General features: G+C 40.9%; 1 protein-coding gene across 1 annotated transcript in view; it reads left to right on the top strand.

The window, feature by feature from the left end:
- parp6a (poly (ADP-ribose) polymerase family, member 6a) overlaps positions 1–20,910 on the top strand; it is a 68,428-nt gene that overhangs the window by 31,001 nt on the left and 16,517 nt on the right. The window contains exons 9-13 of the mRNA XM_060922844.1: positions 1,824–1,955; positions 10,114–10,209; positions 11,843–11,935; positions 16,437–16,562; positions 16,845–16,910. Coding sequence (XP_060778827.1) covers positions 1,824–1,955; positions 10,114–10,209; positions 11,843–11,935; positions 16,437–16,562; positions 16,845–16,910 — 513 coding nt within the window. The remainder of the gene's footprint in view (positions 1–1,823; positions 1,956–10,113; positions 10,210–11,842; positions 11,936–16,436; positions 16,563–16,844; positions 16,911–20,910) is intronic.

Raw genomic sequence — 20,910 nt, 5'->3', positions numbered from 1 at the left:
GTCAGGCGAGGCACAAACAGGATATCAGAGGTAGAACAACACTCATGATCCAAAAACACAAATAGGGTCAAAACCAGAAAAGCAATACAAAATACAAGGCTTTCACAAAGTCTGTGTGTTACTCAGAGTCCTTATATGTATGCGCTATGATTGCGCTCTGATCAGGAACAGGTGCATGGTAATTAATCCTATTGGCATAATTGCAGTCTGTGGCAGTGCGATCCAAGTGCCAATGCGCATGGACGTGAGCGATGTAACCAGACATCTGTTTGACATATCTGCTTTGATATTGGATGGTAACTATATGGTAATGATGTGAAGTGAAAGTGCTGGTTCACTACTGTCCACCAGGCAACCAGCAGAGTCACACCATAATAAATGTCGTGGTGTTGTTTCTGGCACATTGCATGCGGTGTCAAAGAAAGGAATAAATATGTCTTCATAACGGCGATGCATATCTCATTACTGGTATCACTGTCACAACACAATGCAGTGGTGAAATACACGACACTACACAATTTGATGGTTCATTCATGGCGCTATAATATTATTATTTTATTCAGGTTGATTTTGTGCCCTTGCAAATATTTTGCTCATGCACTCATCAGGAGCTCCACTTTTAGGCAGCGACTAAATATCTATATCCAGAGAATGTTAGGTTTTTTTTTTAATTTGTCAGAAATTATAAGCTATTATTATACACACAGGACACTTTTTTGATGGAATAAAAACACACATTCTATTCCTTTCTAGCACGTTCCATTCATTTGGTTTGATAGCATGCAATATTGTTACGGAAGCATATCGCTTATCCTATGTGTATTACGTCACTCTACCCAATGGAGAATGAACGTTGAATATGGTTTACGATAATGCATGGTTGTCAAGACAACATGACGTCACACGTCGGAGATGTAAAACTTCCGTGCTGGCGAGTGACTGGGACAATTTGCAAATAAACATGGCCGCCAGGTTTGCTTTGTTAAATACGGAAGATTTTGAGAGAATTTTGAAAGAGAAAGACGCGTTGAACACCCAAAAGGAATTTGTATGTATAATAATAATAATAATAATAATATTGTCTGACTTTTTTTCGTGGTATATCAGATATATTCCATTCAGCTACTCATCATCGACTCGATCAATATCATACTAGTTGAATGGAATATATCTGATATACCACTCAATGCCAGCCAGTATTATTTAAACATTGTTCAATAAAGTGACTTCACAGGCCTAATGCATTGATGAAGTTGTTTGCCTTGATTATATGCTGGTTTTATGACACACTGTGGGTAATAACTGTCTCGGAAATACATGCTGTATTTAAGTGTAATGCTCTTTTGCGTTCGTGTTTCCAAATTTGCGGTAATATTTGATTTTGCTGTTAAGTTTTTGGTTTGTTGAAGGTGTTTGTGGTTTTGCTGTGGGGTTTTTTGTGTATTTTTTAATTTTTTTGTTTTACTGTTTTGTTTAAGGTTTTGATTTTATATTATTGGTTTGTTAATGTGTTTTGCACTTATGGGCCACTGTAGTCTCTGGTGTCTTTTTATATCTATATTATCATGGATGTTCTTTTATTATTTGAAACTGACCGAAAGACTTGAAGGTTCTCTACATTTCTGTGCTGCCAAGCTGAATATTTCCAGTCAAACAGTTTCTCATAGCTGAAATTCAGTTATGATGAAGCCATTTTGACAGCAGATGATTTAAAGCCACTCCAGGTTTCCTTCCCGAAGCTTGTCTCCCCTTTCGTCTGCCTCTGCCTAACGCGGATGGCTGGCGCCCTTTCCCATAATGCTTTGTCTCCATTGACCCATCAGACTGTGGCAGTCCCGGTGGGCAGGGCCCCGGCGCAGATTACCACGCGGCAGCTGATTGAATTGTTTTTCTCATCCCAGGCGGGCGGCCACTGCAAGAACATCCCCACTCTGGAGTACGGTTTCTTAGTGCAGGTACCCACTTGATTCAAGCTTTCGAACAGGAAATCAATACGAATCTTCACACATGCAGTAAATCGACTAACTCCATCTTCCAACACACACTGAATGGATTTAATTCATGTTGTTGTGTATCTTAATTAACTACAAACTCAGTAAATCTGCATTGCGTTCATCCACACACATGCATGATTCATGCAGCAGTGTTGATGATTTCTCATAAATGTGTCAGAATCATCAGTGGTGTGTGACATTATCATGGATATCTCACTATTTATTCATCTGTGTGTTTGTCATGTGAAATGTACCAGACGTCTTTTAGAATTTGAATGTAGGCAATGAAAATGTACAAATTAACATCACGGAACAGAATAATAGCAACACCACTGGATGAAAGACCTTTATACAGAAATTAAAAGTCTGAATTTACAGTGAGTTTAAATAGACTTGAACCGAATTGTAAATGTGCCACTCAACAAAATCTAAAACAAACAAACAAACAAACAAACAAATAAACAAACAAAAAAACAAACTTTTTTTTTTCCAAAACAGAGAGACAAACACTCTTAAATTGTTAATTTATTCATTTTTTTCTATTAATATGAGATTTCCTTGGGAAAACATTTTTTAGTTTTTTTTTTGTTTCTCTACATCAGGTATTTATGGTTAAATAAACAACAACAACCACTCAATTTTTCCCCAATACATCAGAGATGGGGCGGCATGGTGGTGTAGTGGTTAGCGCTGTCGCCTCACAGCAAGAAGGTCCGGGTTCGAGCCCCATGGCCGGCGAGGGCCTTTCTGTGCGGAGTTTGCATGTTCTCCCCGTGTCCGCGTGGGTTTCCTCCGGGTGCTCCGGTTTCCCCCACAGTCCAAAGACATGCAGGTTAGGTTAACTGGTGACTCTAAATTGACCGTAGGTGTGAATGGTTGTCTGTGTCTATGTGTCAGCCCTGTGATGACCTGGCGACTTGTCCAGGGTGTACCCCGCCTTTCGCCCGTAGTCAGCTGGGATAGGCTCCAGCTTGCCTGCGACCCTGTAGAAGGATAAAGCAGCTAGAGATAATGAGATGAGGTGAGATGAACAACAACAGCAACAAAAACTCAAATTGTCTTCCTCTATACATCAGAAATTTTTCAAACAAACAAACATGCCAACAAACAATCAAACAAACACCCTTAATTTGTTTATTTATCTTTTTCTATCTGTATGAGATTTCAATCCAGCCACTGGGGATGCATAAGCGTACTCTTGGTGCCGGTCCCAAGCCCGGATAAATTGGAGAGGGTTGCGTCAGGAAGGGCATCCGGCGTAAAACTGTGCCAAATCTAACATGCAGATTGAAAACAGAAATACCATCCCGGATCGGTCAGGGCCTGGGTTAACAATGACTGCCTCTGGTACTGTTGGTCAACAGGGTGCCGGTGGAAAGTGTGCTACTGTTCTCAAAACGGAGAAGGAGAAAGAGAGGGGGGAGGCGTATTAGGAGACAGCGTGAAAGATGGAAGAAAAGGAGCTTAGAATTGAGGGTAGGAACACTGAATGTGGGAACACTGACTGGCAGAGCGAGAGAGTTAGCAGGTATGATGGAAAGAAGGAAGTTAGACATTTTGTGTGTGCAGGAGACGAGGTGGAAAAGAAGCAAGGCCAAGAACATTGGAAGTGGATGCAAGTTGTTTTATTATGGAGTCGATGGAAAGAGAAATGGTGTTGGTATTGTTTTGAGGGGAGAGTTGGCCAACAGTGTGATTGATGTGAAGAGGGTGTCAGATAGAGTGATGGGCATGAAGTTGGAGATTCAAGGAGTGGTAGTCAATGTTGTGTGTGTGTGTGTACCCCACAGGTTGGATGTGAGAATGAAGACAAAGAGTCTTTCTGGGAAAAGATGGATGAAGTGGTAGAGAATATACCAAGGGAGGAGTGCGTGTTGATAGGAGCGGATTTCAACGGACGTGTTGCTGAGGAAAACAAAGGAGATGAGGACGTGATGGGCAGATATGGTGTAAGAGAGAGAAATGTGGAAGGGCAAATGGTGGTTGATTTGTGCTAGTCCCAATATACAAGAATAAGGGAGATGTACAGAGCTGCAGTAATTACAGAGGAATAAAATTGATGAGCCACACCATGAAGTTATGGGAAAGGGTATTGGAGGTGAGATTGAGAAGAGAGGTAGCAATCTGTGAACAGCAGTACGGGTTTATGCCAAGGAAGAGCACGTCAGATGCAATTTTTTCTTTAAGAATGTTAATGGAGAAGTACAGAGAAGGCCAGAGAAAGCTACATTGTGTGTTCGTAGACCTGGAGAAGGCATACGATAGAGTGCCGAGAGATGAGTTCTGGTATTGTATGAGAAAGAGTGGAGTGAATGAGAAGTATATTAGAGTGGTGCAAGACATGTATGAGAACAGTGAAACAGCAGTGAAGTGTGCAGTTGGAACAACTGAATGGTTCAAGGTGAAGGTGGGACTCCATCAAGGATCTGCTTTGAGTCCTTTTTTGTTTGCCATAGTGATGAATAGCTTGACGGACAAAGTGAAGCAAGAGTCACCATGGAACATGATGTTTGCAGATGATCTTGTGATATGTGGTGAAAGTAGAAAGGAGGTTGAGTTGGGTTTGGAGAGATGGAGGTATGCATTGGAACGAAGAGGAATGAAGGTGAGCAGTAGCAAAACAGAATACATGTGCATCAATGAGAATGGGGATGAGAGTGTAGTGAAGATGCAAGGAGTAGAAGTAAAGAAAGTTGGTGAATTCAAGTACCTGGGGTCAACTGTGCAGGAAAATGGGGGCTGCGATAGTGAGGTGAGAAAGAGAGTGCAGGCAGGGTGGAGCAGTTGGAGAAGGATTTCGGGAGTCATTTGTGATAGGAAAGTCCCAGCAAAAGTGAAAGGTAAGATGTATAAGACAGTAGTGAGACCAGCTGTGATGTATGGATTGGAGACCGCACCCTTAACGAAGAGACAGGAGGCAAAGTTGGAGGTGGCAGAGTTGAGGATGTTAAGGTTTGCGATGGGAGGTTGGACAGGATAAGGAATGAGCACATCAGAGGGACAGCACATGTGGAGAGCTTGGGAATTAAGCTAAGAGAGATGAGACTGAGATGGTATGGGCACATTCTGAGAAGAGATGCAGAGCATGTGGGAAGGAGAATGTTGAGGATGGAGCTGCCAGGCAAACGAAAACAAGGAAGGCCAAAGAGGAGATACATGGATGTGGTGAGAGAGGACATGAAAGTGGCAGGTGTGGTAGAGAAGGATGCGGAAGACAGGGAGCAATGGAGATGAAAGATCCGCTGTGGCGACCCCTAATCGGGAGCAGCCAAAAGAAGAAGAAAAAGATTTGTATGAGATTTCCTTGTGAAAACAAAGAAATGTTTTTGATTTTTTTTCTCTTCATCAGGTATTTTTGGTTAAATAAACAACAGCAACAAAAACTCAAACTATCCTCCCATATACATCACAAATTTTTCAAACTAACTAACAAACTATTACATTATTTTCCAAACATCAGATTTATTTGAAAATAATTTAAAAATTTTTTTTAAATCAATTATGATGTGGGGGACAACAAACAAACAAACAAACAAACAAACAAACAAAATGCACACATGTATCACACACACACACACACACACACACACACACACACACACACACACACACACACACACACACACACACTTTTAAACAAATAAAGAAACAACCGGACCTACAACCCCGATTCCAAAAAAGTTGGGACAAAGTACAAATTGTAAATAAAAACGGAATGCAATCATTTACAAATCTCAAAAACTGATATTGTATTCACAATAGAACATAGACAACATATCAAATGTCGAAAGTGAGACATTTTGAAATTTCATGCCAAATATTGGCTCATTTGAAATTTCATGACAGCAACACATCTCAAAAAAGTTGGGACAGGGGCAATAAGAGGCTGGAAAAGTTAAAGGTACAAAAAAGGAACAGCTGGAGGACCAAATTGCAACTCATTAGGTCAATTGGCAATAGGTCATTAACATGACTGGGTATAAAAAGAGCATCTTGGAGTGGCAGCGGCTCTCAGAAGTAAAGATGGGAAGAGGATCACCAATCCCCCTAATTCTGCGCCGACAAATAGTGGTGCAATATCAGAAAGGAGTTCGACAGTGTAAAATTGCAAAGAGTTTGAACATATCATCATCTACAGTGCATAATATCATCAAAAGATTCAGAGAATCTGGAAGAATCTCTGTGCGTAAGGGTCAAGGCCCAAAAACCATACTGGGTGCCGGTGATCTTCGGGCCCTTAGACGGTACTGCATCACATACAGGCATGCTTCTGTATTGGAAATCACAAAATGGGCTCAGGAATATTTCCAGAGAACATTATCTGTGAACACAATTCACCGTGCCATCTGCTGTTGCCAGCTAAAACTCTATAGTTCAAAGAAGAAGCCGTATCTAAACATGATCCAGAAGCGCAGACGTCTTCTCTGGGCCAAGGCTCATTTAAAATGGACTGTGGCAAAGTGGAAAACTGTTCTGTGGTCAGACGAATCCAAATGTGAAGTTCTTTATGGAAATCAGGGATGCCGTGTCATTCGGACTAAAGAGGAGAAGGATGACCCAAGTTATTATCAGCACTCAGTTCAGAAGCCTGCATCTCTGATGGTATGGGGTTGCATTAGTGCGTGTGGCATGGGCAGCTTACACATCTGGAAAGACACCATCAATGCTGAAAGGTATATCCAGGTTCTAGAGCAACATATGCTCCCATCCAGACGACGTCTCTTTCAGGGAAGACCTTGCATTTTCCAACATGACAATGCCAAACCACATACTGCATCAATTACAGCATCATGGCTGTGTAGAAGAAGGGTCCGGGTACTGAACTGGCCAGCCTGCAGTCCAGATCTTTCACCCATAGAAAACATTTGGGGCATCATAAAACGGAAGATACGACAAAAAAGACCTAAGACAGTTGAGCAACTAGAATCCTACATTAGACAAGAATGGGTTAACATTCCTATCCCTAAACTTGAGCAACTTGTCTCCTCAGTCCCCAGACGTTTACAGACTGTTGTAAAGAGAAAAGGGGATGTCTCACAGTGGGAAACATGGCCTTGTCCCAACTTTTTTGAGATGTGTTGTTGTCATGAAATTTAAAATCACCTAATTTTTCTCTTTAAATGATACATTTTCTCAGTTTAAACATTTGATATGTCATCTATGTTCTATTCTGAATAAAATATGGAATTTTGAAACTTCCACATCATTGCATTCCGTTTTTATTTACAATTTGTACTTTGTCCCAACTTTTTTGGAATCGGGGTTGTAGTAGTAAATCAGATTTATTTGGGGTGGGAGGCTTAAATTGTGTCCCCTATATCAGATTTCTTTGAAAGCAAACAAAAAAATTGAAACAAAAAACAAGCCAACAAAAAATTGATTATTTTTCATGTATCAGATTTTTTTTTAAAACCAAACAAAAAATCAATCAAACAAACAAAGAACAAATTTTGGTTATTTTCCTTAAATCAGATTTCTTTGAAAAACAAACAAACAAACAAACAAACAAACAAACAAATTGTTATTTCCCCATATCAGAGTTCTCTGAAAAACAAACAACAGATTTTAGTTATTTTCCCCTATATCAGATTTCTTTGAAACAAACAATCAATCAATCAAACAAACAAACAAACAAATAAACAAATAAACAAACAAACAAACAAACAAACAAACAAAAACATTTCAGTTACTTTTCCTATATCAGATTTATTTGAAAAGCAAACAATTTTTTTGTTATTTTCCCTATATCAAACTTCTTTGAAAAACAAACAAACAAACAAACAAACAAACAAACAAACAAACAAAAATGTTGGTTATTTTCCCTATCTCAGAGTTCTCTGAAAAACAAACAACAAATTTTAGTTATTTTCCCCATATCAGATTTATTTGAAAAACAAACAAACAAACAAACAAACAAACAAACAAACAAACAAACATAAGCTACTTTTCCTGTATCAGATTTCTTTGAAAAACACAAACAAACAACCAAACAACATTTTTTGTTATTTCCCCTATATCAGATTTCTTTGAAAAACAAACAAACAAACAAACAAACAAATTTTGGTTATTTTCACTGTCTCAGAATTCTCTGAAAAATAAGCAAACAAACAAGCAAACAAACAAACAACAAATTTTAGTTATTTTCCTCTATCTCAGATTTCTTTGAAAAACAAACTAATAAGCAAACTAGCTAACAAACAACATTTTTTTTGGTTATTTCTCCTATATCAGATTTCTTTGAAACCCCCCCCACCAAAAATACCCCTTAATTTACATTTTCTTACAGATTTCTTTGAAGGGAACATAGAGGTAGCTTGCAAGTACAACCGGACTTAAATACAACCCTGATTCCAAAAAAGTTGGGACAAAGTACAAATTGTAAATAAAAACGGAATGCAATGATGTGGAAGTTTCAAAATTCCATATTTTATTCAGAATAGAACATAGATGACATATCAAATGTTTAAACTGAGAAAATGTATCATTTAAAGAGAAAAATTAGGTGATTTTAAATTTCATGACAACAACACATCTCAAAAAAGTTGGGACAAGGCCATGTTTGCCACTGTGAGACATCCCCTTTTCTCTTTACAACAGTCTGTAAACGTCTGGGGACTGAGGAGACAAGTTGCTCAAGTTTAGGGATAGGAATGTTAACCCATTCTTGTCTAATGTAGGATTCTAGTTGCTCAACTGTCTTAGGTCTTTTTGGTTGTATCTTCCGTTTTATGATGCCCCAAATGTTTTCTATGGGTGAAAGATCTGGACTGCAGGCTGGCCAGTTCAGTACCCGGACCCTTCTTCTACGCAGCCATGATGCTGTAATTGATGCAGTATGTGGTTTGGCATTGTCATGTTGGAAAATGCAAGGTCTTCCCTGAGACGTCGTCTGGATGGGAGCATATGTTGCTCTAGAACCTGGATATACCTTTCAGCATTGATGGTGTCTTTCCAGATGTGTAAGCTGCCCATGCCACACACACTAATGCAACCCCATACCATCAGAGATGCAGGCTTCTGAACTGAGCGCTGATAACAACTTGGGTCATCCTTCTCCTCTTTAGTCCGAATGACACGGCGTCCCTGATTTCCATAAAGAACTTCAAATTTTGATTCGTCTGACCACAGAACAGTTTTCCACGTTGCCACAGTCCCTTTTAAATGAGCCTTGGCCCAGAGAAGACGTCTGCGCTTCTGGATCGTGCATAGATACGGCTTCTTCTTTGAACTATAGAGTTTTAGCTGGCAACGGCGGATGGCACGGTGAATTGTGTTCACAGATAATGTTCTCTGGAAATATTCCTGAGCCCATTTTGTAATTTCCAATACAGAAGCATGCCTGTATGTGATGCAGTGCCGTCTAAGGGCCCAAAGATCACCGGCACCCAGTATGGTTTTCGGGCCTTGACCCTTACGCACAGAGATTCTTCCAGATTCTCTGAATCTTTTGATGATATTATGCACTGTAGATGTTGATATGTTCAAACTCTTTGCAATTTTACACTGTCGAACTCCTTTCTGATATTGCGCCACTATTTGTCGGTGCAGAATTAGGGGGATTGGTGATCCTCTTCCCATCTTTACTTCTGAGAGCCACTGCCACTCCAAGATGCTCTTTTTATACCCAGTCATGTTAATGACCTATTGCCAATTGACCTAATGAGTTGCAATTTGGTCCTCCAGCTGTTCCTTTTTTGTACCTTTAACTTTTCCAGCCTCTTATTGCCCCTGTCCCAACTTTTTTGAGATGTGTTGCTGTCATGAAATTTCAAATGAGCCAGTATTTGGCATGAAATTTCAAAATGTCTCACTTTCGACATTTGATATGTTGTCTATGTTCTATTGTGAGAGTTTTTTTGATATGTTGTCTATGTGTTCCGTTTTTGAGATTTGTAAATGATTGCATTCCGTTTTTATTTACAATTTGTACTTTGTCCCAACTTTTTTGGAATCGGGGTTGTACAACTCATCTCAGAAGTCAGGGCTTTAAAATGTCAAAAAAAAAAAAAAATCTAATCTTTGAAGTGTGTCATTCGATGAGAGTTACATAATTGTTCTTGTGTACTTGTAAACTGTTCTGTTAATCCACTTGTTCTTCTTTCTTCTTGTCCTCTTTCAGATCATGAAGTATTCTGAGCAGCGCATCCCGACACTGAATGAGTACTGTGTGGTGTGTGATGAGCAACATGTCTTTCAGAATGGATCTATGCTCAAGGTACCACACACACACACACACACACACACACACACACACACACTACCCTTTTCACGTGACGTTACGACAAACGCGGCCACCATTTTGGACATGTACTACCAGTAGTTTACCACAGCCAACATTGAGGAAAGGCAGCAAAGAAAGTGTTTATTTTCAGCAAGAATTCCATCATGCCACTATATTGTTGTGCACCTGGATGTAGTAACCATCAACAAACAAGGCAAGGGTTATCATTTTATCGGATCCCGACGGAGAAGATGGATAGCGGCCATTAACAGATTGGCAGCCCTCAGCATACCAGTGCTTGTGCAATGACCACTTTGTTGGAGGTAAGACGAATAAAATTAGCCAGAAAAGGCATTACATTGCTGTTAACATTCTGTGGCGGCGAGTGTGTAACCAAATAGGCTAAAATAACCCATTGTAACCTCTTTGTTCTTCTGTAGTAGCTATTAGCTAACGACATTAGCTAGCGTTGTGTTCCTTTGCTGTTAGTAGACTGTAGGACAGATCAGAGGCAGTGTCCTACAAACAGCGCTTAATTTGAGGGGGAGCAAGCCGGGCTCCCCCGGCTTGCCGGAACCTCGGGCGTTGGCTCCGGCAGCTATTTACACTGGATCCGGTGATCCGACACCTCTTTTGACTATGTAACAAAAAAAAAAAACCCCAAATAATTAAATAAAAAAATGAAGTTTATTTAGTGTTAATGTCTGATTTTGATATCTGTCTTGTTGGTGATTTCTCTCATGAAACAACATCCACAAAATATCTGCAGATGAACTTAATTTGCAGTGTTATTACAAAACATGCCCAGAAGCGCAGCGCCGCGCCGCGCCCCCCTCCCCCCCTCTTTTTTTCCGCCCTGGAGCCGCTCATCCTCTGCGCTCCGGGACCTCCCACTTTACAAATTAAGCACTGCCTACAAATAAGTGTTCAAAACAAGAGGAACATGTATTTGTCTCTTAAATCCAGGCCGTTCCCTGTAATCTGTAACAACGGTTGGAGAAAGTAATGGCAAATAGTGAGTGCACAAACCGTAGAAGGTAAACTGTACACAGCGCCAGGGCAGTGTGATGGTATGTCTACTTTTAGATTGTGTTAGCTTATCAATGAACACACTCGTCACTTGACGAGTTTCACGTCTTTACGACGGATACTTAAATGTGTGTTAGGTATTATTGTTGCAGTCTAAGCAGTCATTGTAGCAGCTAGATGAGCGAGAACCGAAAGGGTCTGTGCCATAAACCGTTATTTCTGTACGGCGTTGCTAATGTGTTGTTACTGTTGTTATTTCTCCCTCTGCTCGCCCTGTAAATGCCCTACGTCGCTGGATAGCGAAGGTGTTTTCTGCATCTCGCTCTTTTTTCTTGTATGTTCTCCGTTTGTCGCCTTCCTCGCATTCAAACCATTTCGAGCCGAAGTCCGCTACATGTCCAAAATGGTGGTCGCATTTACGAAGGTCACGTGACTGAAAAGGGTCTATAGCCAGATCACATCCATTACTGTAAAGTGGTTTATTGTATAATAAAGGAGGGGTGTATTTATTTCTTCTGATAGCTGTGGGGGTTCTTTCTTTCTTTCTTTCTTTCTTTCTTTCTTTCTTTCTTTCTTTCTTTCTTTCTTTCTTTCTTAGCCTGCAGTATGCACCAGAGAGCTGTGTGTGTTCTCTTTTTACACTTTGGGAGTGATGTCAGGTGCAGCCGAAGAGGTAGCTACAGGAGCTGAGGTACACCCTTACACACATGTTAATATTTCTACATATACATGTCGAGGATGGGGGATCAGCACTGTCCAGTGTTTTATTTATATATTTTTTATTCTTCTCCTCTTCTTTCCAAGCCTCGTTTTTCTAAATAATGTCTCTATACACATTTAATGAGAGGCCATACTCCATATGACAGGATAAGGTCAACCCACAGTTGTACGTTTTTCTTCATTTTTGCATGTAAAACGGGAAACTGGAACTAATTTTTGCACCACATCAATGTCAAACCTAGAGGGCGCTACAACAGAAGGTGAAAAATATAAACCTGTAAGTTTTAACGTTTCACATGCGTAAATATCCCAGTCAGAAGCACAAATGTTAAACTCGCAAGCAAAGACTTGTGCACACGTTTATCATAATATCGCACTCAAGCTGTTTTGGTTTGATAATTGTCCTTGCACGTCAACTTGTGCGTGAGTTTTGAGGGTGGTTTTGACAGTTCAGGGCAGGCTCATGCTGGCTGTATGTGTCAGCGAATGCTATTGGCTGATGGTTCCTGGTTTTGTGATTGGCTGTACAAAGTACAAAGTGTTAACCAAATATTAGCGTTTAATTAGTTAACTATGTTCTACTATGGCAGTTTGGTTTCTCATCAGAACCAAAAAGCAAGTGGAATATTGCTGCATGTGAAATATTAAAATTTGCATGTTTATATTTTTCATGTTGCGTTTCAGCACCCTCTAGTGTTGATATTACACACTTTTGGACCAAACAATTCTAGAGACGGGCGGGTGGTGTAGTGGTTAGCGCTGTCACCTCACAGCAAGAAGGTCCGGGTTTGAGCCCCGTGGCCGGCGAGGGCCTTTCTGTGCGGAGTTTGCATGTTCTCCCCTTGTCCGCGTGGGTTTCCTCTGGGTGCTCCGGTTTCCCCCACAGTCCAAAGACATGCAGGTTAGGTTAACTGGTGACTCTAAATTGACCGTAGGTGTGAATGTGAGTGTGAATGGTTGTCTGTGTCTATGTGTCAGCCCTGTGATGACCTGGCGACTTGTCCAGGGTGTACCCCGCCTTTCACCCGTAGTCAGCTGGGATAGGCTCCAGCTTGCCTGCGACCCTGTAGAACAGGATAAAGCGGCTAGAGATAATGAGATGAGATGAGACTTTCGTGTGTCGTCTTTCGATGACATGTTTCTATACAAATGGATCATTCCACTGCTCCATAGAAAGGGGGAGACCAGGAAGTGTGACAGAGCAGCCTGGAAGCAGGTGAGAGTTAGGTGCCTTGCTCAAGGGCACTTCAGCCATTCCCACTGGCCCAGGGAATCATACCAGTGACCTTTTGTTCGCAAAGCTGCTTCTTTAACCTTTAAGCCATGGCTTCCCTAATAAAGCCTAGATTCCACTGTCTAACTTCAAGAGCCATTTGGCTAACGATTTACACAGATCTTTAAAGCTAGACTGCCTTTCAGATTTTTCAATTTTAGGTCATAAAAAGAATTTTCCCTGACACCCAGTTATTTTTGTTAAGTGGAATGAAAACTACTGAATTTGAATAACAGACTTCTAATTTTATTCATTTTTTAAAATAGGACAATTAATGAATTTAGGGTCACATGACCCTAAATTCTCCGCTATTTTTTCCTGCTTCACCATGACCCAATTCAAGATACTATGTCATGCATGACGTGGTGGGCTTTCCCCGTTCATGCAAGGCATTGTGGGATACAAATTTGAAACAGGAGAGAAAAATGGAGGACGTGAGTGTGCGAATGAAACGTGAAAGACCAACAACAGTAACAGAAAGCGAGAAGAAAAGACGTTATGTTGCGAAGGAAAGGAAATGCAGGACCAAACTAATAAATATCGACGGTTAGCGAGCACCTCGGTATGATCAGCTGTTTGTTTAGCGACAGAATGATGCAACTGTCAGTGCATGGTCAAGGTAAACCTGTAGATGGCAGTGATGAAACGCTGTGGATGCCAGCTGCTGTAAAACCCAAAAGAAGAAGGTAAACCTGCGCATGCGCACACGGACTTCCTCTGTCTGCTGAGATGATATGAGGAAGAAACCAGACTCAAAATGGAACCCGTCTTCTCCTGGGTGACACTGGAGGGATTGTCGTTATGATAGTAAACAGCAATCCAGTGAAAAGACAAAGAGTACAAATTGTGCTGAAAACTTTCAACATCTGAATGACAATCAGAGTTCAGAAGTGCACTAGTAGCTTAGCAGCAAGACCCTGCAATAAACACTCGACCACAGATGCACTTATAGTCACTGATGATTGTACTATGATGGTGCACAGGAGTGTGTGTGGGCAGGATGGCTGACCTGAATGCAGAGAATGGCAAAAGTGTGTAGGCGTTTCATGAGATGGTCATAACAGTGGCATCTCACGTGGATTGAGAAAACATTCGACAGCGAGCTACAGTATGACTCCTTCCACCTGTCACATGTGCTGTGAAGAAAAATAAAAGCCTCCCTGTGGGGTATTAATTCCCAACAGGCAAATCAAGCCAGCAAAGAAATAACTGTTAAAGGTCCCATGGCATGAAATTTTCACTTTCTGAGGTTTTTTAACGTTAAAATGAGTTCCTCTGACCTTCTTAAGTCACCCCAGTGGCTAGAAATTTCATAATGTGTAAACCAAACTATGCCCAACATTTGAGAATGGCGCGTCAAAACGGCGCGTTGATAAGCTCTTCCCTTTACTACGTCAGCAAGGGAGATGATCCCCACGCCCCCCCTCTGGATTCCCACCCACTGTATGGATTGCCCCGCCCAGTTGTAGCGAGGAGACCATAGAGGACACAACAACATGGCATCACCTAAGCGAGCGAAACATGGAAATTGCGCTGTACATGGATGTGACAACACAGAAAAGAGTCTGTTTTTACTGCCGACGGGAGAGCCCCTGAAGACGCAGTGGCTTAATTTTATTTACTTCAATAATACGCCGTCGAGTCTACCTAAGATGGTATATGTTTGTCGGAAGCATTTTCCTGAGGAATGTTTCCACAACTTGGGACAGTACAGGGCAGGTTTTGCACATCAACTGTCACTGAAGCCTGGGTCCGTACCAAGCATCCCTGCCGCATCAGCAACAAACACCGAACAAGTAAGTGTATAACTGGTCGTTTTGCCGTGTTTTAAAATCGGTGCGTTAGCCTAGCAATGACTACATTAGCTGTGCAGCTAACCGCTTCCTGCAGTTAGCCAGGTAATCTGCGCTACAAAACTAAAGAGCATGCAGCATGCTCTGTTAAACTGAGTTTAGTCTGGAAATTGACTGTAACTTATGAGCTTATGTTTGACTATTGCTCCGCAATGCATGTCTTCTGTTGGATAAGCGATATGTTGCTGTAGTTGCTGCTTCTATCCTCTTTGGTTATGGAGTGCGTGTTCAAGCCTAGGGTATTATACGTTCGTAAACTACCACTCCGAACACTCTCACTCTCTGTTCTCTGTGTCACGTTGAGTTTATGAAAGGAGTCCGAGGGAGAACGGGGTTTTGTCTTAGCAGCGTGGCTACAGGCGCTGATAGCAGCGAGTATGTGTGTGTGCAGCTTGGTCAAGCCCCTCCCCCTCCCCCATGGCCCACTCCCACTCTCTACCCTTCCCCGCCTCCTGCTTCTCATTAGCAAAACGACGCACTGGGAAAAGCGCTGAAATGGGGCTTTCTCCCAGGAGGCTATATTTACGTGCCGAGGGTTCATTTCGAGAAAGGCTGCGGATATAACATCCGTAAGCCTCCACGAGCCCGTTTAAAGCATCAACAAACCACCATGCCATGGGACCTTTAAGATGTGGAAATTGTATATACACTCGCTGGCCACTTTATTAGGAATACCCACCTGTACCTGCTGTTTTATGCGGTTCTCTAATCAGCCGATCCCTTGACAGCAGCACGATGCATCAAATCATGCAGATTTAAATCAAGAGCTTGTTAATGTTCAAACATCAGAATGGGAAAAATTGTGATCTTAAAGTGTGACTTTCTTTCTATGTGGCATGGGTGTTGGTTTGAGCCAGATGGACTGGTTTGAGTATTTCAGAAACGGCTGATCTTCTGGGGCTTTTACACACAACAGTTTCTAGAGTTTACACAGGATGGTGCGAAAAGCAAAAAAACATTGATTTGAGTGAGCGACAGTTCTGTGGGTGGAAACAAACGCCTTGTTGATAAGAGAGGTCAGAGGAAAATAGACAGATTGGTTTGATCTTTTTTGCCAGGAAGGATATAGTAACTCATAGCAACTCTTTACAACCGTGGTGAGCAGAAAAGCATCTCAGCATGCAACAGCAGAACAACACATTGGGTTCCACTCCTGCAGCCAAGAACAGGAATCTTAGAATCAAGAACAAGTTCCTATTCAAGTGTCATTTTTGGCGGCTTTCTAAAATTCCATCATAGCAACATCCAACTAGTTTTCCCAAACCACTTCACATACGCTGTCGTTGTTGCTGTAAAGCGGATTGACTTCCTGTGTGCTTTGTGTTCTTTTGGATTGTGTTTTGCAGGTTGTGGATCTTCTAGTTGCCATGTGTAGAGCTGCTCTAGAATCTCCCCGAAAGAGCATCATCTTTGAACCATATCCTTCAGTCGTCGACCCCAATGACCCCAAAACACTCGCCTTTAACCCCAAGGTGACTGTCTATCCTCTTTTATGCAACATGAATTGGGTGTTTGTATTTTACAATTCCTGACATGACATTACTTGCCCTTAGAAATACTCTCTCAAATCTACTAATTTGTAGAATCAACTGATATGTTACACGACACTATCCAGCAATAGTCTCTTTCTACCTTATTTTATGCAAAATTTTGTTTAATGTAGATTATTTAGCTTAGCCAATCTATCCACTTTAACCATTAATTACTATTTTTGTTTGTATGCCATGTGCTTCTCCATGGATGGTGGGCCACAGAAGAAGAATTATGAAAGACTGCAGAAGGCTCTAGACAGTGTTATGTCCATACGAGAAATGACCCAGGTATGGTTTTGTGTTTATGTGAATATGAATATGAGATACGTTATTCATGATTCTTCTGCATTATAAATGAACCAGTCTTTATTTTAACTGCACTATGGTATATCGTCTTTGTGTAATTGTACTCTGATTCTGTCTTTTTGCTGTAAATTTACTAAAAGTGAGTCTGCCTTTGCTTTAAGTGTCCTATGACAGCCCCATATTTTTGGCTTTAACCCTATTGTGAATGAGTAACTGTACTAACTGAGTGTGTCTTTGGTGTAACCGTACTATGGGTGAGTGTGTCTTTAGTGAAACGAATATGAGTGAGTGGGTGTGTCTTTGGTGTAACTGTACCATAAGCGAGTGTGTCTATGGTATAACTACTATGAGTGAGCTAGTGTTATCGTACTGTGAAGGGTGAGTGAGTGTGTCTTTGGTGTAACTGTATAATAACTTGAGTGTGTCTATGGTATGATTTAGTGTAACTGTACTATAAGAGGTGAGGGAGTATGTTTTTGGTGTTACTATACTACAACTATGAAGGGTGGGTGGGTGTGTCTTTGGTGTAACTGTCCTCTGAGGGATGGGTGAGCGTTCCTTTGGTGTTACTGTCTTTGGTATAACTGTACTATGAGGAGTGAATGAGTATGCCATAGTGTTACTGTCTTTGGTGTAACTGTACTCTGAGGGATGAGTGAGTGTGTCTTTGGCGTTACTGTCTTTGGTGTAACTGTACTATGAGGAGTGAATGAGTATGCCATAGTGTTATTGCCCTTGGTATTACTGTCCTATGAGGAGTGAATGAGTATGCCATGGTGTTAATGCCTTTGGTATTATTGTCCTATGAGGAATCAGTGAGTGTGTCTTTGGTGTAACTGTACTATGAGGAGTGAATGAATATGCCATAGTGTTACTGTCTTTGGTGTTACTCTACTATGAAGAGTGAATGAGTATGCCATAGTGTTACTGTCTTTGCTGTAACTGTACTATGAAGACTGAATGAATATGCCATAGTCTTACTGTCTTTGGTGTAACTGTACTATGAGGAGTGAATGAGTATGCCATAGTGTTGCTGTCTTTGCTGTAACTGTACTCTGAGGGATGAGTGAGTATGCCACAGTGTTACTGTCTTTGGTGTAACTGTACTATGAGGAGTGAATGAGTATGCCATAGTGTTACTGCCTTTGCTGTAACTGTACTATGAAGACTGAATGAGTATGCCACAGTGTTACTGTCTTTGGTGTTACTGTACTATGAAGAGTGAATGAGTATGCCATAGTATTACTGTCTTTGGTGTAACTGTACTATTAAGAGCGAATAGGTATGCCACAGTGTTACTGTCTTTGGTGTTACTGGACTGTAACGTGTGAATGAGTATGCCATAGTGTTACTGTCTTTGGTGTAACTGGTGTAACTGTACGATGAAGAGTGAATGAGTATGCCACAGTGTTACTGTCTTTGGTGTTACTGTACTATGAAGCGTGAATGAGTATGCCATAGTGTTACTGTCTTTGCTGTAACTGTACTCTGAGGGATGAGTGAGTATGCCACAGTGTTACTGTCTTTGGTATAACTGTACTATGAAGACTGAATGAGTATGCCACAGTGTTACTATCTTTAGTGTTACTGTACTATGAAGAGTGAATGAGTATGCCATAGTGTTATTGTCTTTGGTGTAACTGTACTATGAAGAGAGAATAGGTATGCCACAGTGTTACTGTCTTTGGTGTTACTGTACTATGACGCGTGAATGAGTATGCCATAGTGTTACTGTCTTTGGTGTCACTGGTGTAACTGTACTATGAAGAGTGAATGAGTATGCCACAGTGTTACTGTCTTTGGTGTTACTGTACTATGAAGAGTGAATGAGTATGCCACAGTGTTACTGTCTTTGGTGTTACTGTACTATGAAGAGTGAATGAGTATTCCATCGTGTTACTGTCTTTGGTGAAACTGTACTATGAAGAGTGAATGAGTATGCCACAGTGTTACTGTCTTTGGTGTTACTGTACTATGAAGAGTGAATGAGTATGCCACAGTGTTACTGTCCTTGGTGTTACTGTACTTTGAGGGATGAGTGAGTGTGCCTTTGGTGTTACTGTACTATGAAGAGTGAATGAGTATTCCATAGTGTCACTGTCTTTGGTGTAACTGTACTATGAAGAGTGAATGAGTATTCCATTGTGTTACTGTCTTTGGTGTTACTGTACTATGAAGAGTGAATGAGTATGCCACAGTGTTACTGTCCTTGGTGTTACTGTACTTTGAGGGATGAGTGAGTGTGCCTTTGGTGTTACTGTACTATGAAGAGTGAATGAGTATTCCATAGTGTCACTGTCTTTGGTGTAACTGTACTATGAAGAGTGAATGAGTATTCCATAGTGTCACTGTCTTTGGTGTAACTGTACTATGAAGAGTGAATGAATATGCCATAGTGTTACTGTCTTTGCTGTAACTGTACTATGAAGAGTGAATGAGTATTCCATAGTGTCACTGTCTTTGGTATAACTGTACTATGAAGACTGAATGAGTATGCCACAGTGTTACTATCTTTAGTGTTACTGTACTATGAAGAGTGAATGAGTATGCCATAGTGTTATTGTCTTTGGTGTAACTGTACTATGAAGAGAGAATAGGTATGCCACAGTGTTACTGTCTTTGGTGTTACTGTACTATGACGCGTGAATGAGTATGCCATAGTGTTACTGTCTTTGGTGTCACTGGTGTAACTGTACTATGAAGAGTGAATGAGTATGCCACAGTGTTACTGTCTTTGGTGTTACTGTACTATGAAGAGTGAATGAGTATGCCACAGTGTTACTGTCTTTGGTGTTACTGTACTATGAAGAGTGAATGAGTATTCCATCGTGTTACTGTCTTTGGTGAAACTGTACTATGAAGAGTGAATGAGTATGCCACAGTGTTACTGTCTTTGGTGTTACTGTACTATGAAGAGTGAATGAGTATGCCACAGTGTTACTGTCCTTGGTGTTACTGTACTTTGAGGGATGAGTGAGTGTGCCTTTGGTGTTACTGTACTATGAAGAGTGAATGAGTATTCCATAGTGTCACTGTCTTTGGTGTAACTGTACTATGAAGAGTGAATGAGTATTCCATTGTGTTACTGTCTTTGGTGTTACTGTACTATGAAGAGTGAATGAGTATGCCACAGTGTTACTGTCCTTGGTGTTACTGTACTTTGAGGGATGAGTGAGTGTGCCTTTGGTGTTACTGTACTATGAAGAGTGAATGAGTATTCCATAGTGTCACTGTCTTTGGTGTAACTGTACTATGAAGAGTGAATGAGTATTCCATAGTGTCACTGTCTTTGGTGTAACTGTACTATGAAGAGTGAATGAATATGCCATAGTGTTACTGTCTTTGCTGTAACTGTACTATGAAGAGTGAATGAGTATTCCATAGTGTCACTGTCTTTGGTGTAACTGTACTATGAAGAGTGAATGAGTATGCTACAGTGTTACTGTCTTTGGTGTAACTATACTCTGAGGGATGAGTGAGTGTGCCTTTGGTGTAACTGTACTATGAAGAGTGAATGAGTATGCCATAGTGTTACCGTCTTTGGTGTTACTGTCTTTGGTATAACTGTACTGTAAGGAGTGAATGAGTATGCCATAGTATTACTGTGTTAGGTATTACTGTCCTATGAGGGATGAGTGAGTATGTCTTTAGTGTTACTGTGTTGCAAGGAATGTATGAGTATGGTATGATGTTACTATACTCTCAGGAATGTGTGGAGGTGTCTTTGGTGTTACTGTATTGTAAATGGTGAGTGTGCCTTTATTGTTACTGTACTATGAATGACAAGTAAGTATGTCTATAGTGTTACTGTTCTGTGCCATATGACTCCGTTACTATATTATGTGTGAGTCTGTCTAGGGTGTTACTGCACTATGATGGATTAATGAGTGTGTCTTTGGTCTAGCTATACTATGTGCGATTCATGAGTGTGTCTTTCGTGTTACTCTGCTGTAATGGATGAGGATATTGGACGCTGGAGAAT

Source organism: Neoarius graeffei, chromosome 6 (assembly GCF_027579695.1).
Source record: "Neoarius graeffei isolate fNeoGra1 chromosome 6, fNeoGra1.pri, whole genome shotgun sequence".
Lineage (NCBI taxonomy): Eukaryota > Metazoa > Chordata > Actinopteri > Siluriformes > Ariidae > Neoarius > Neoarius graeffei.
Note: the sequence above shows the minus strand (reverse complement) of the source record. Positions and strands in the feature narration are given on the sequence as shown.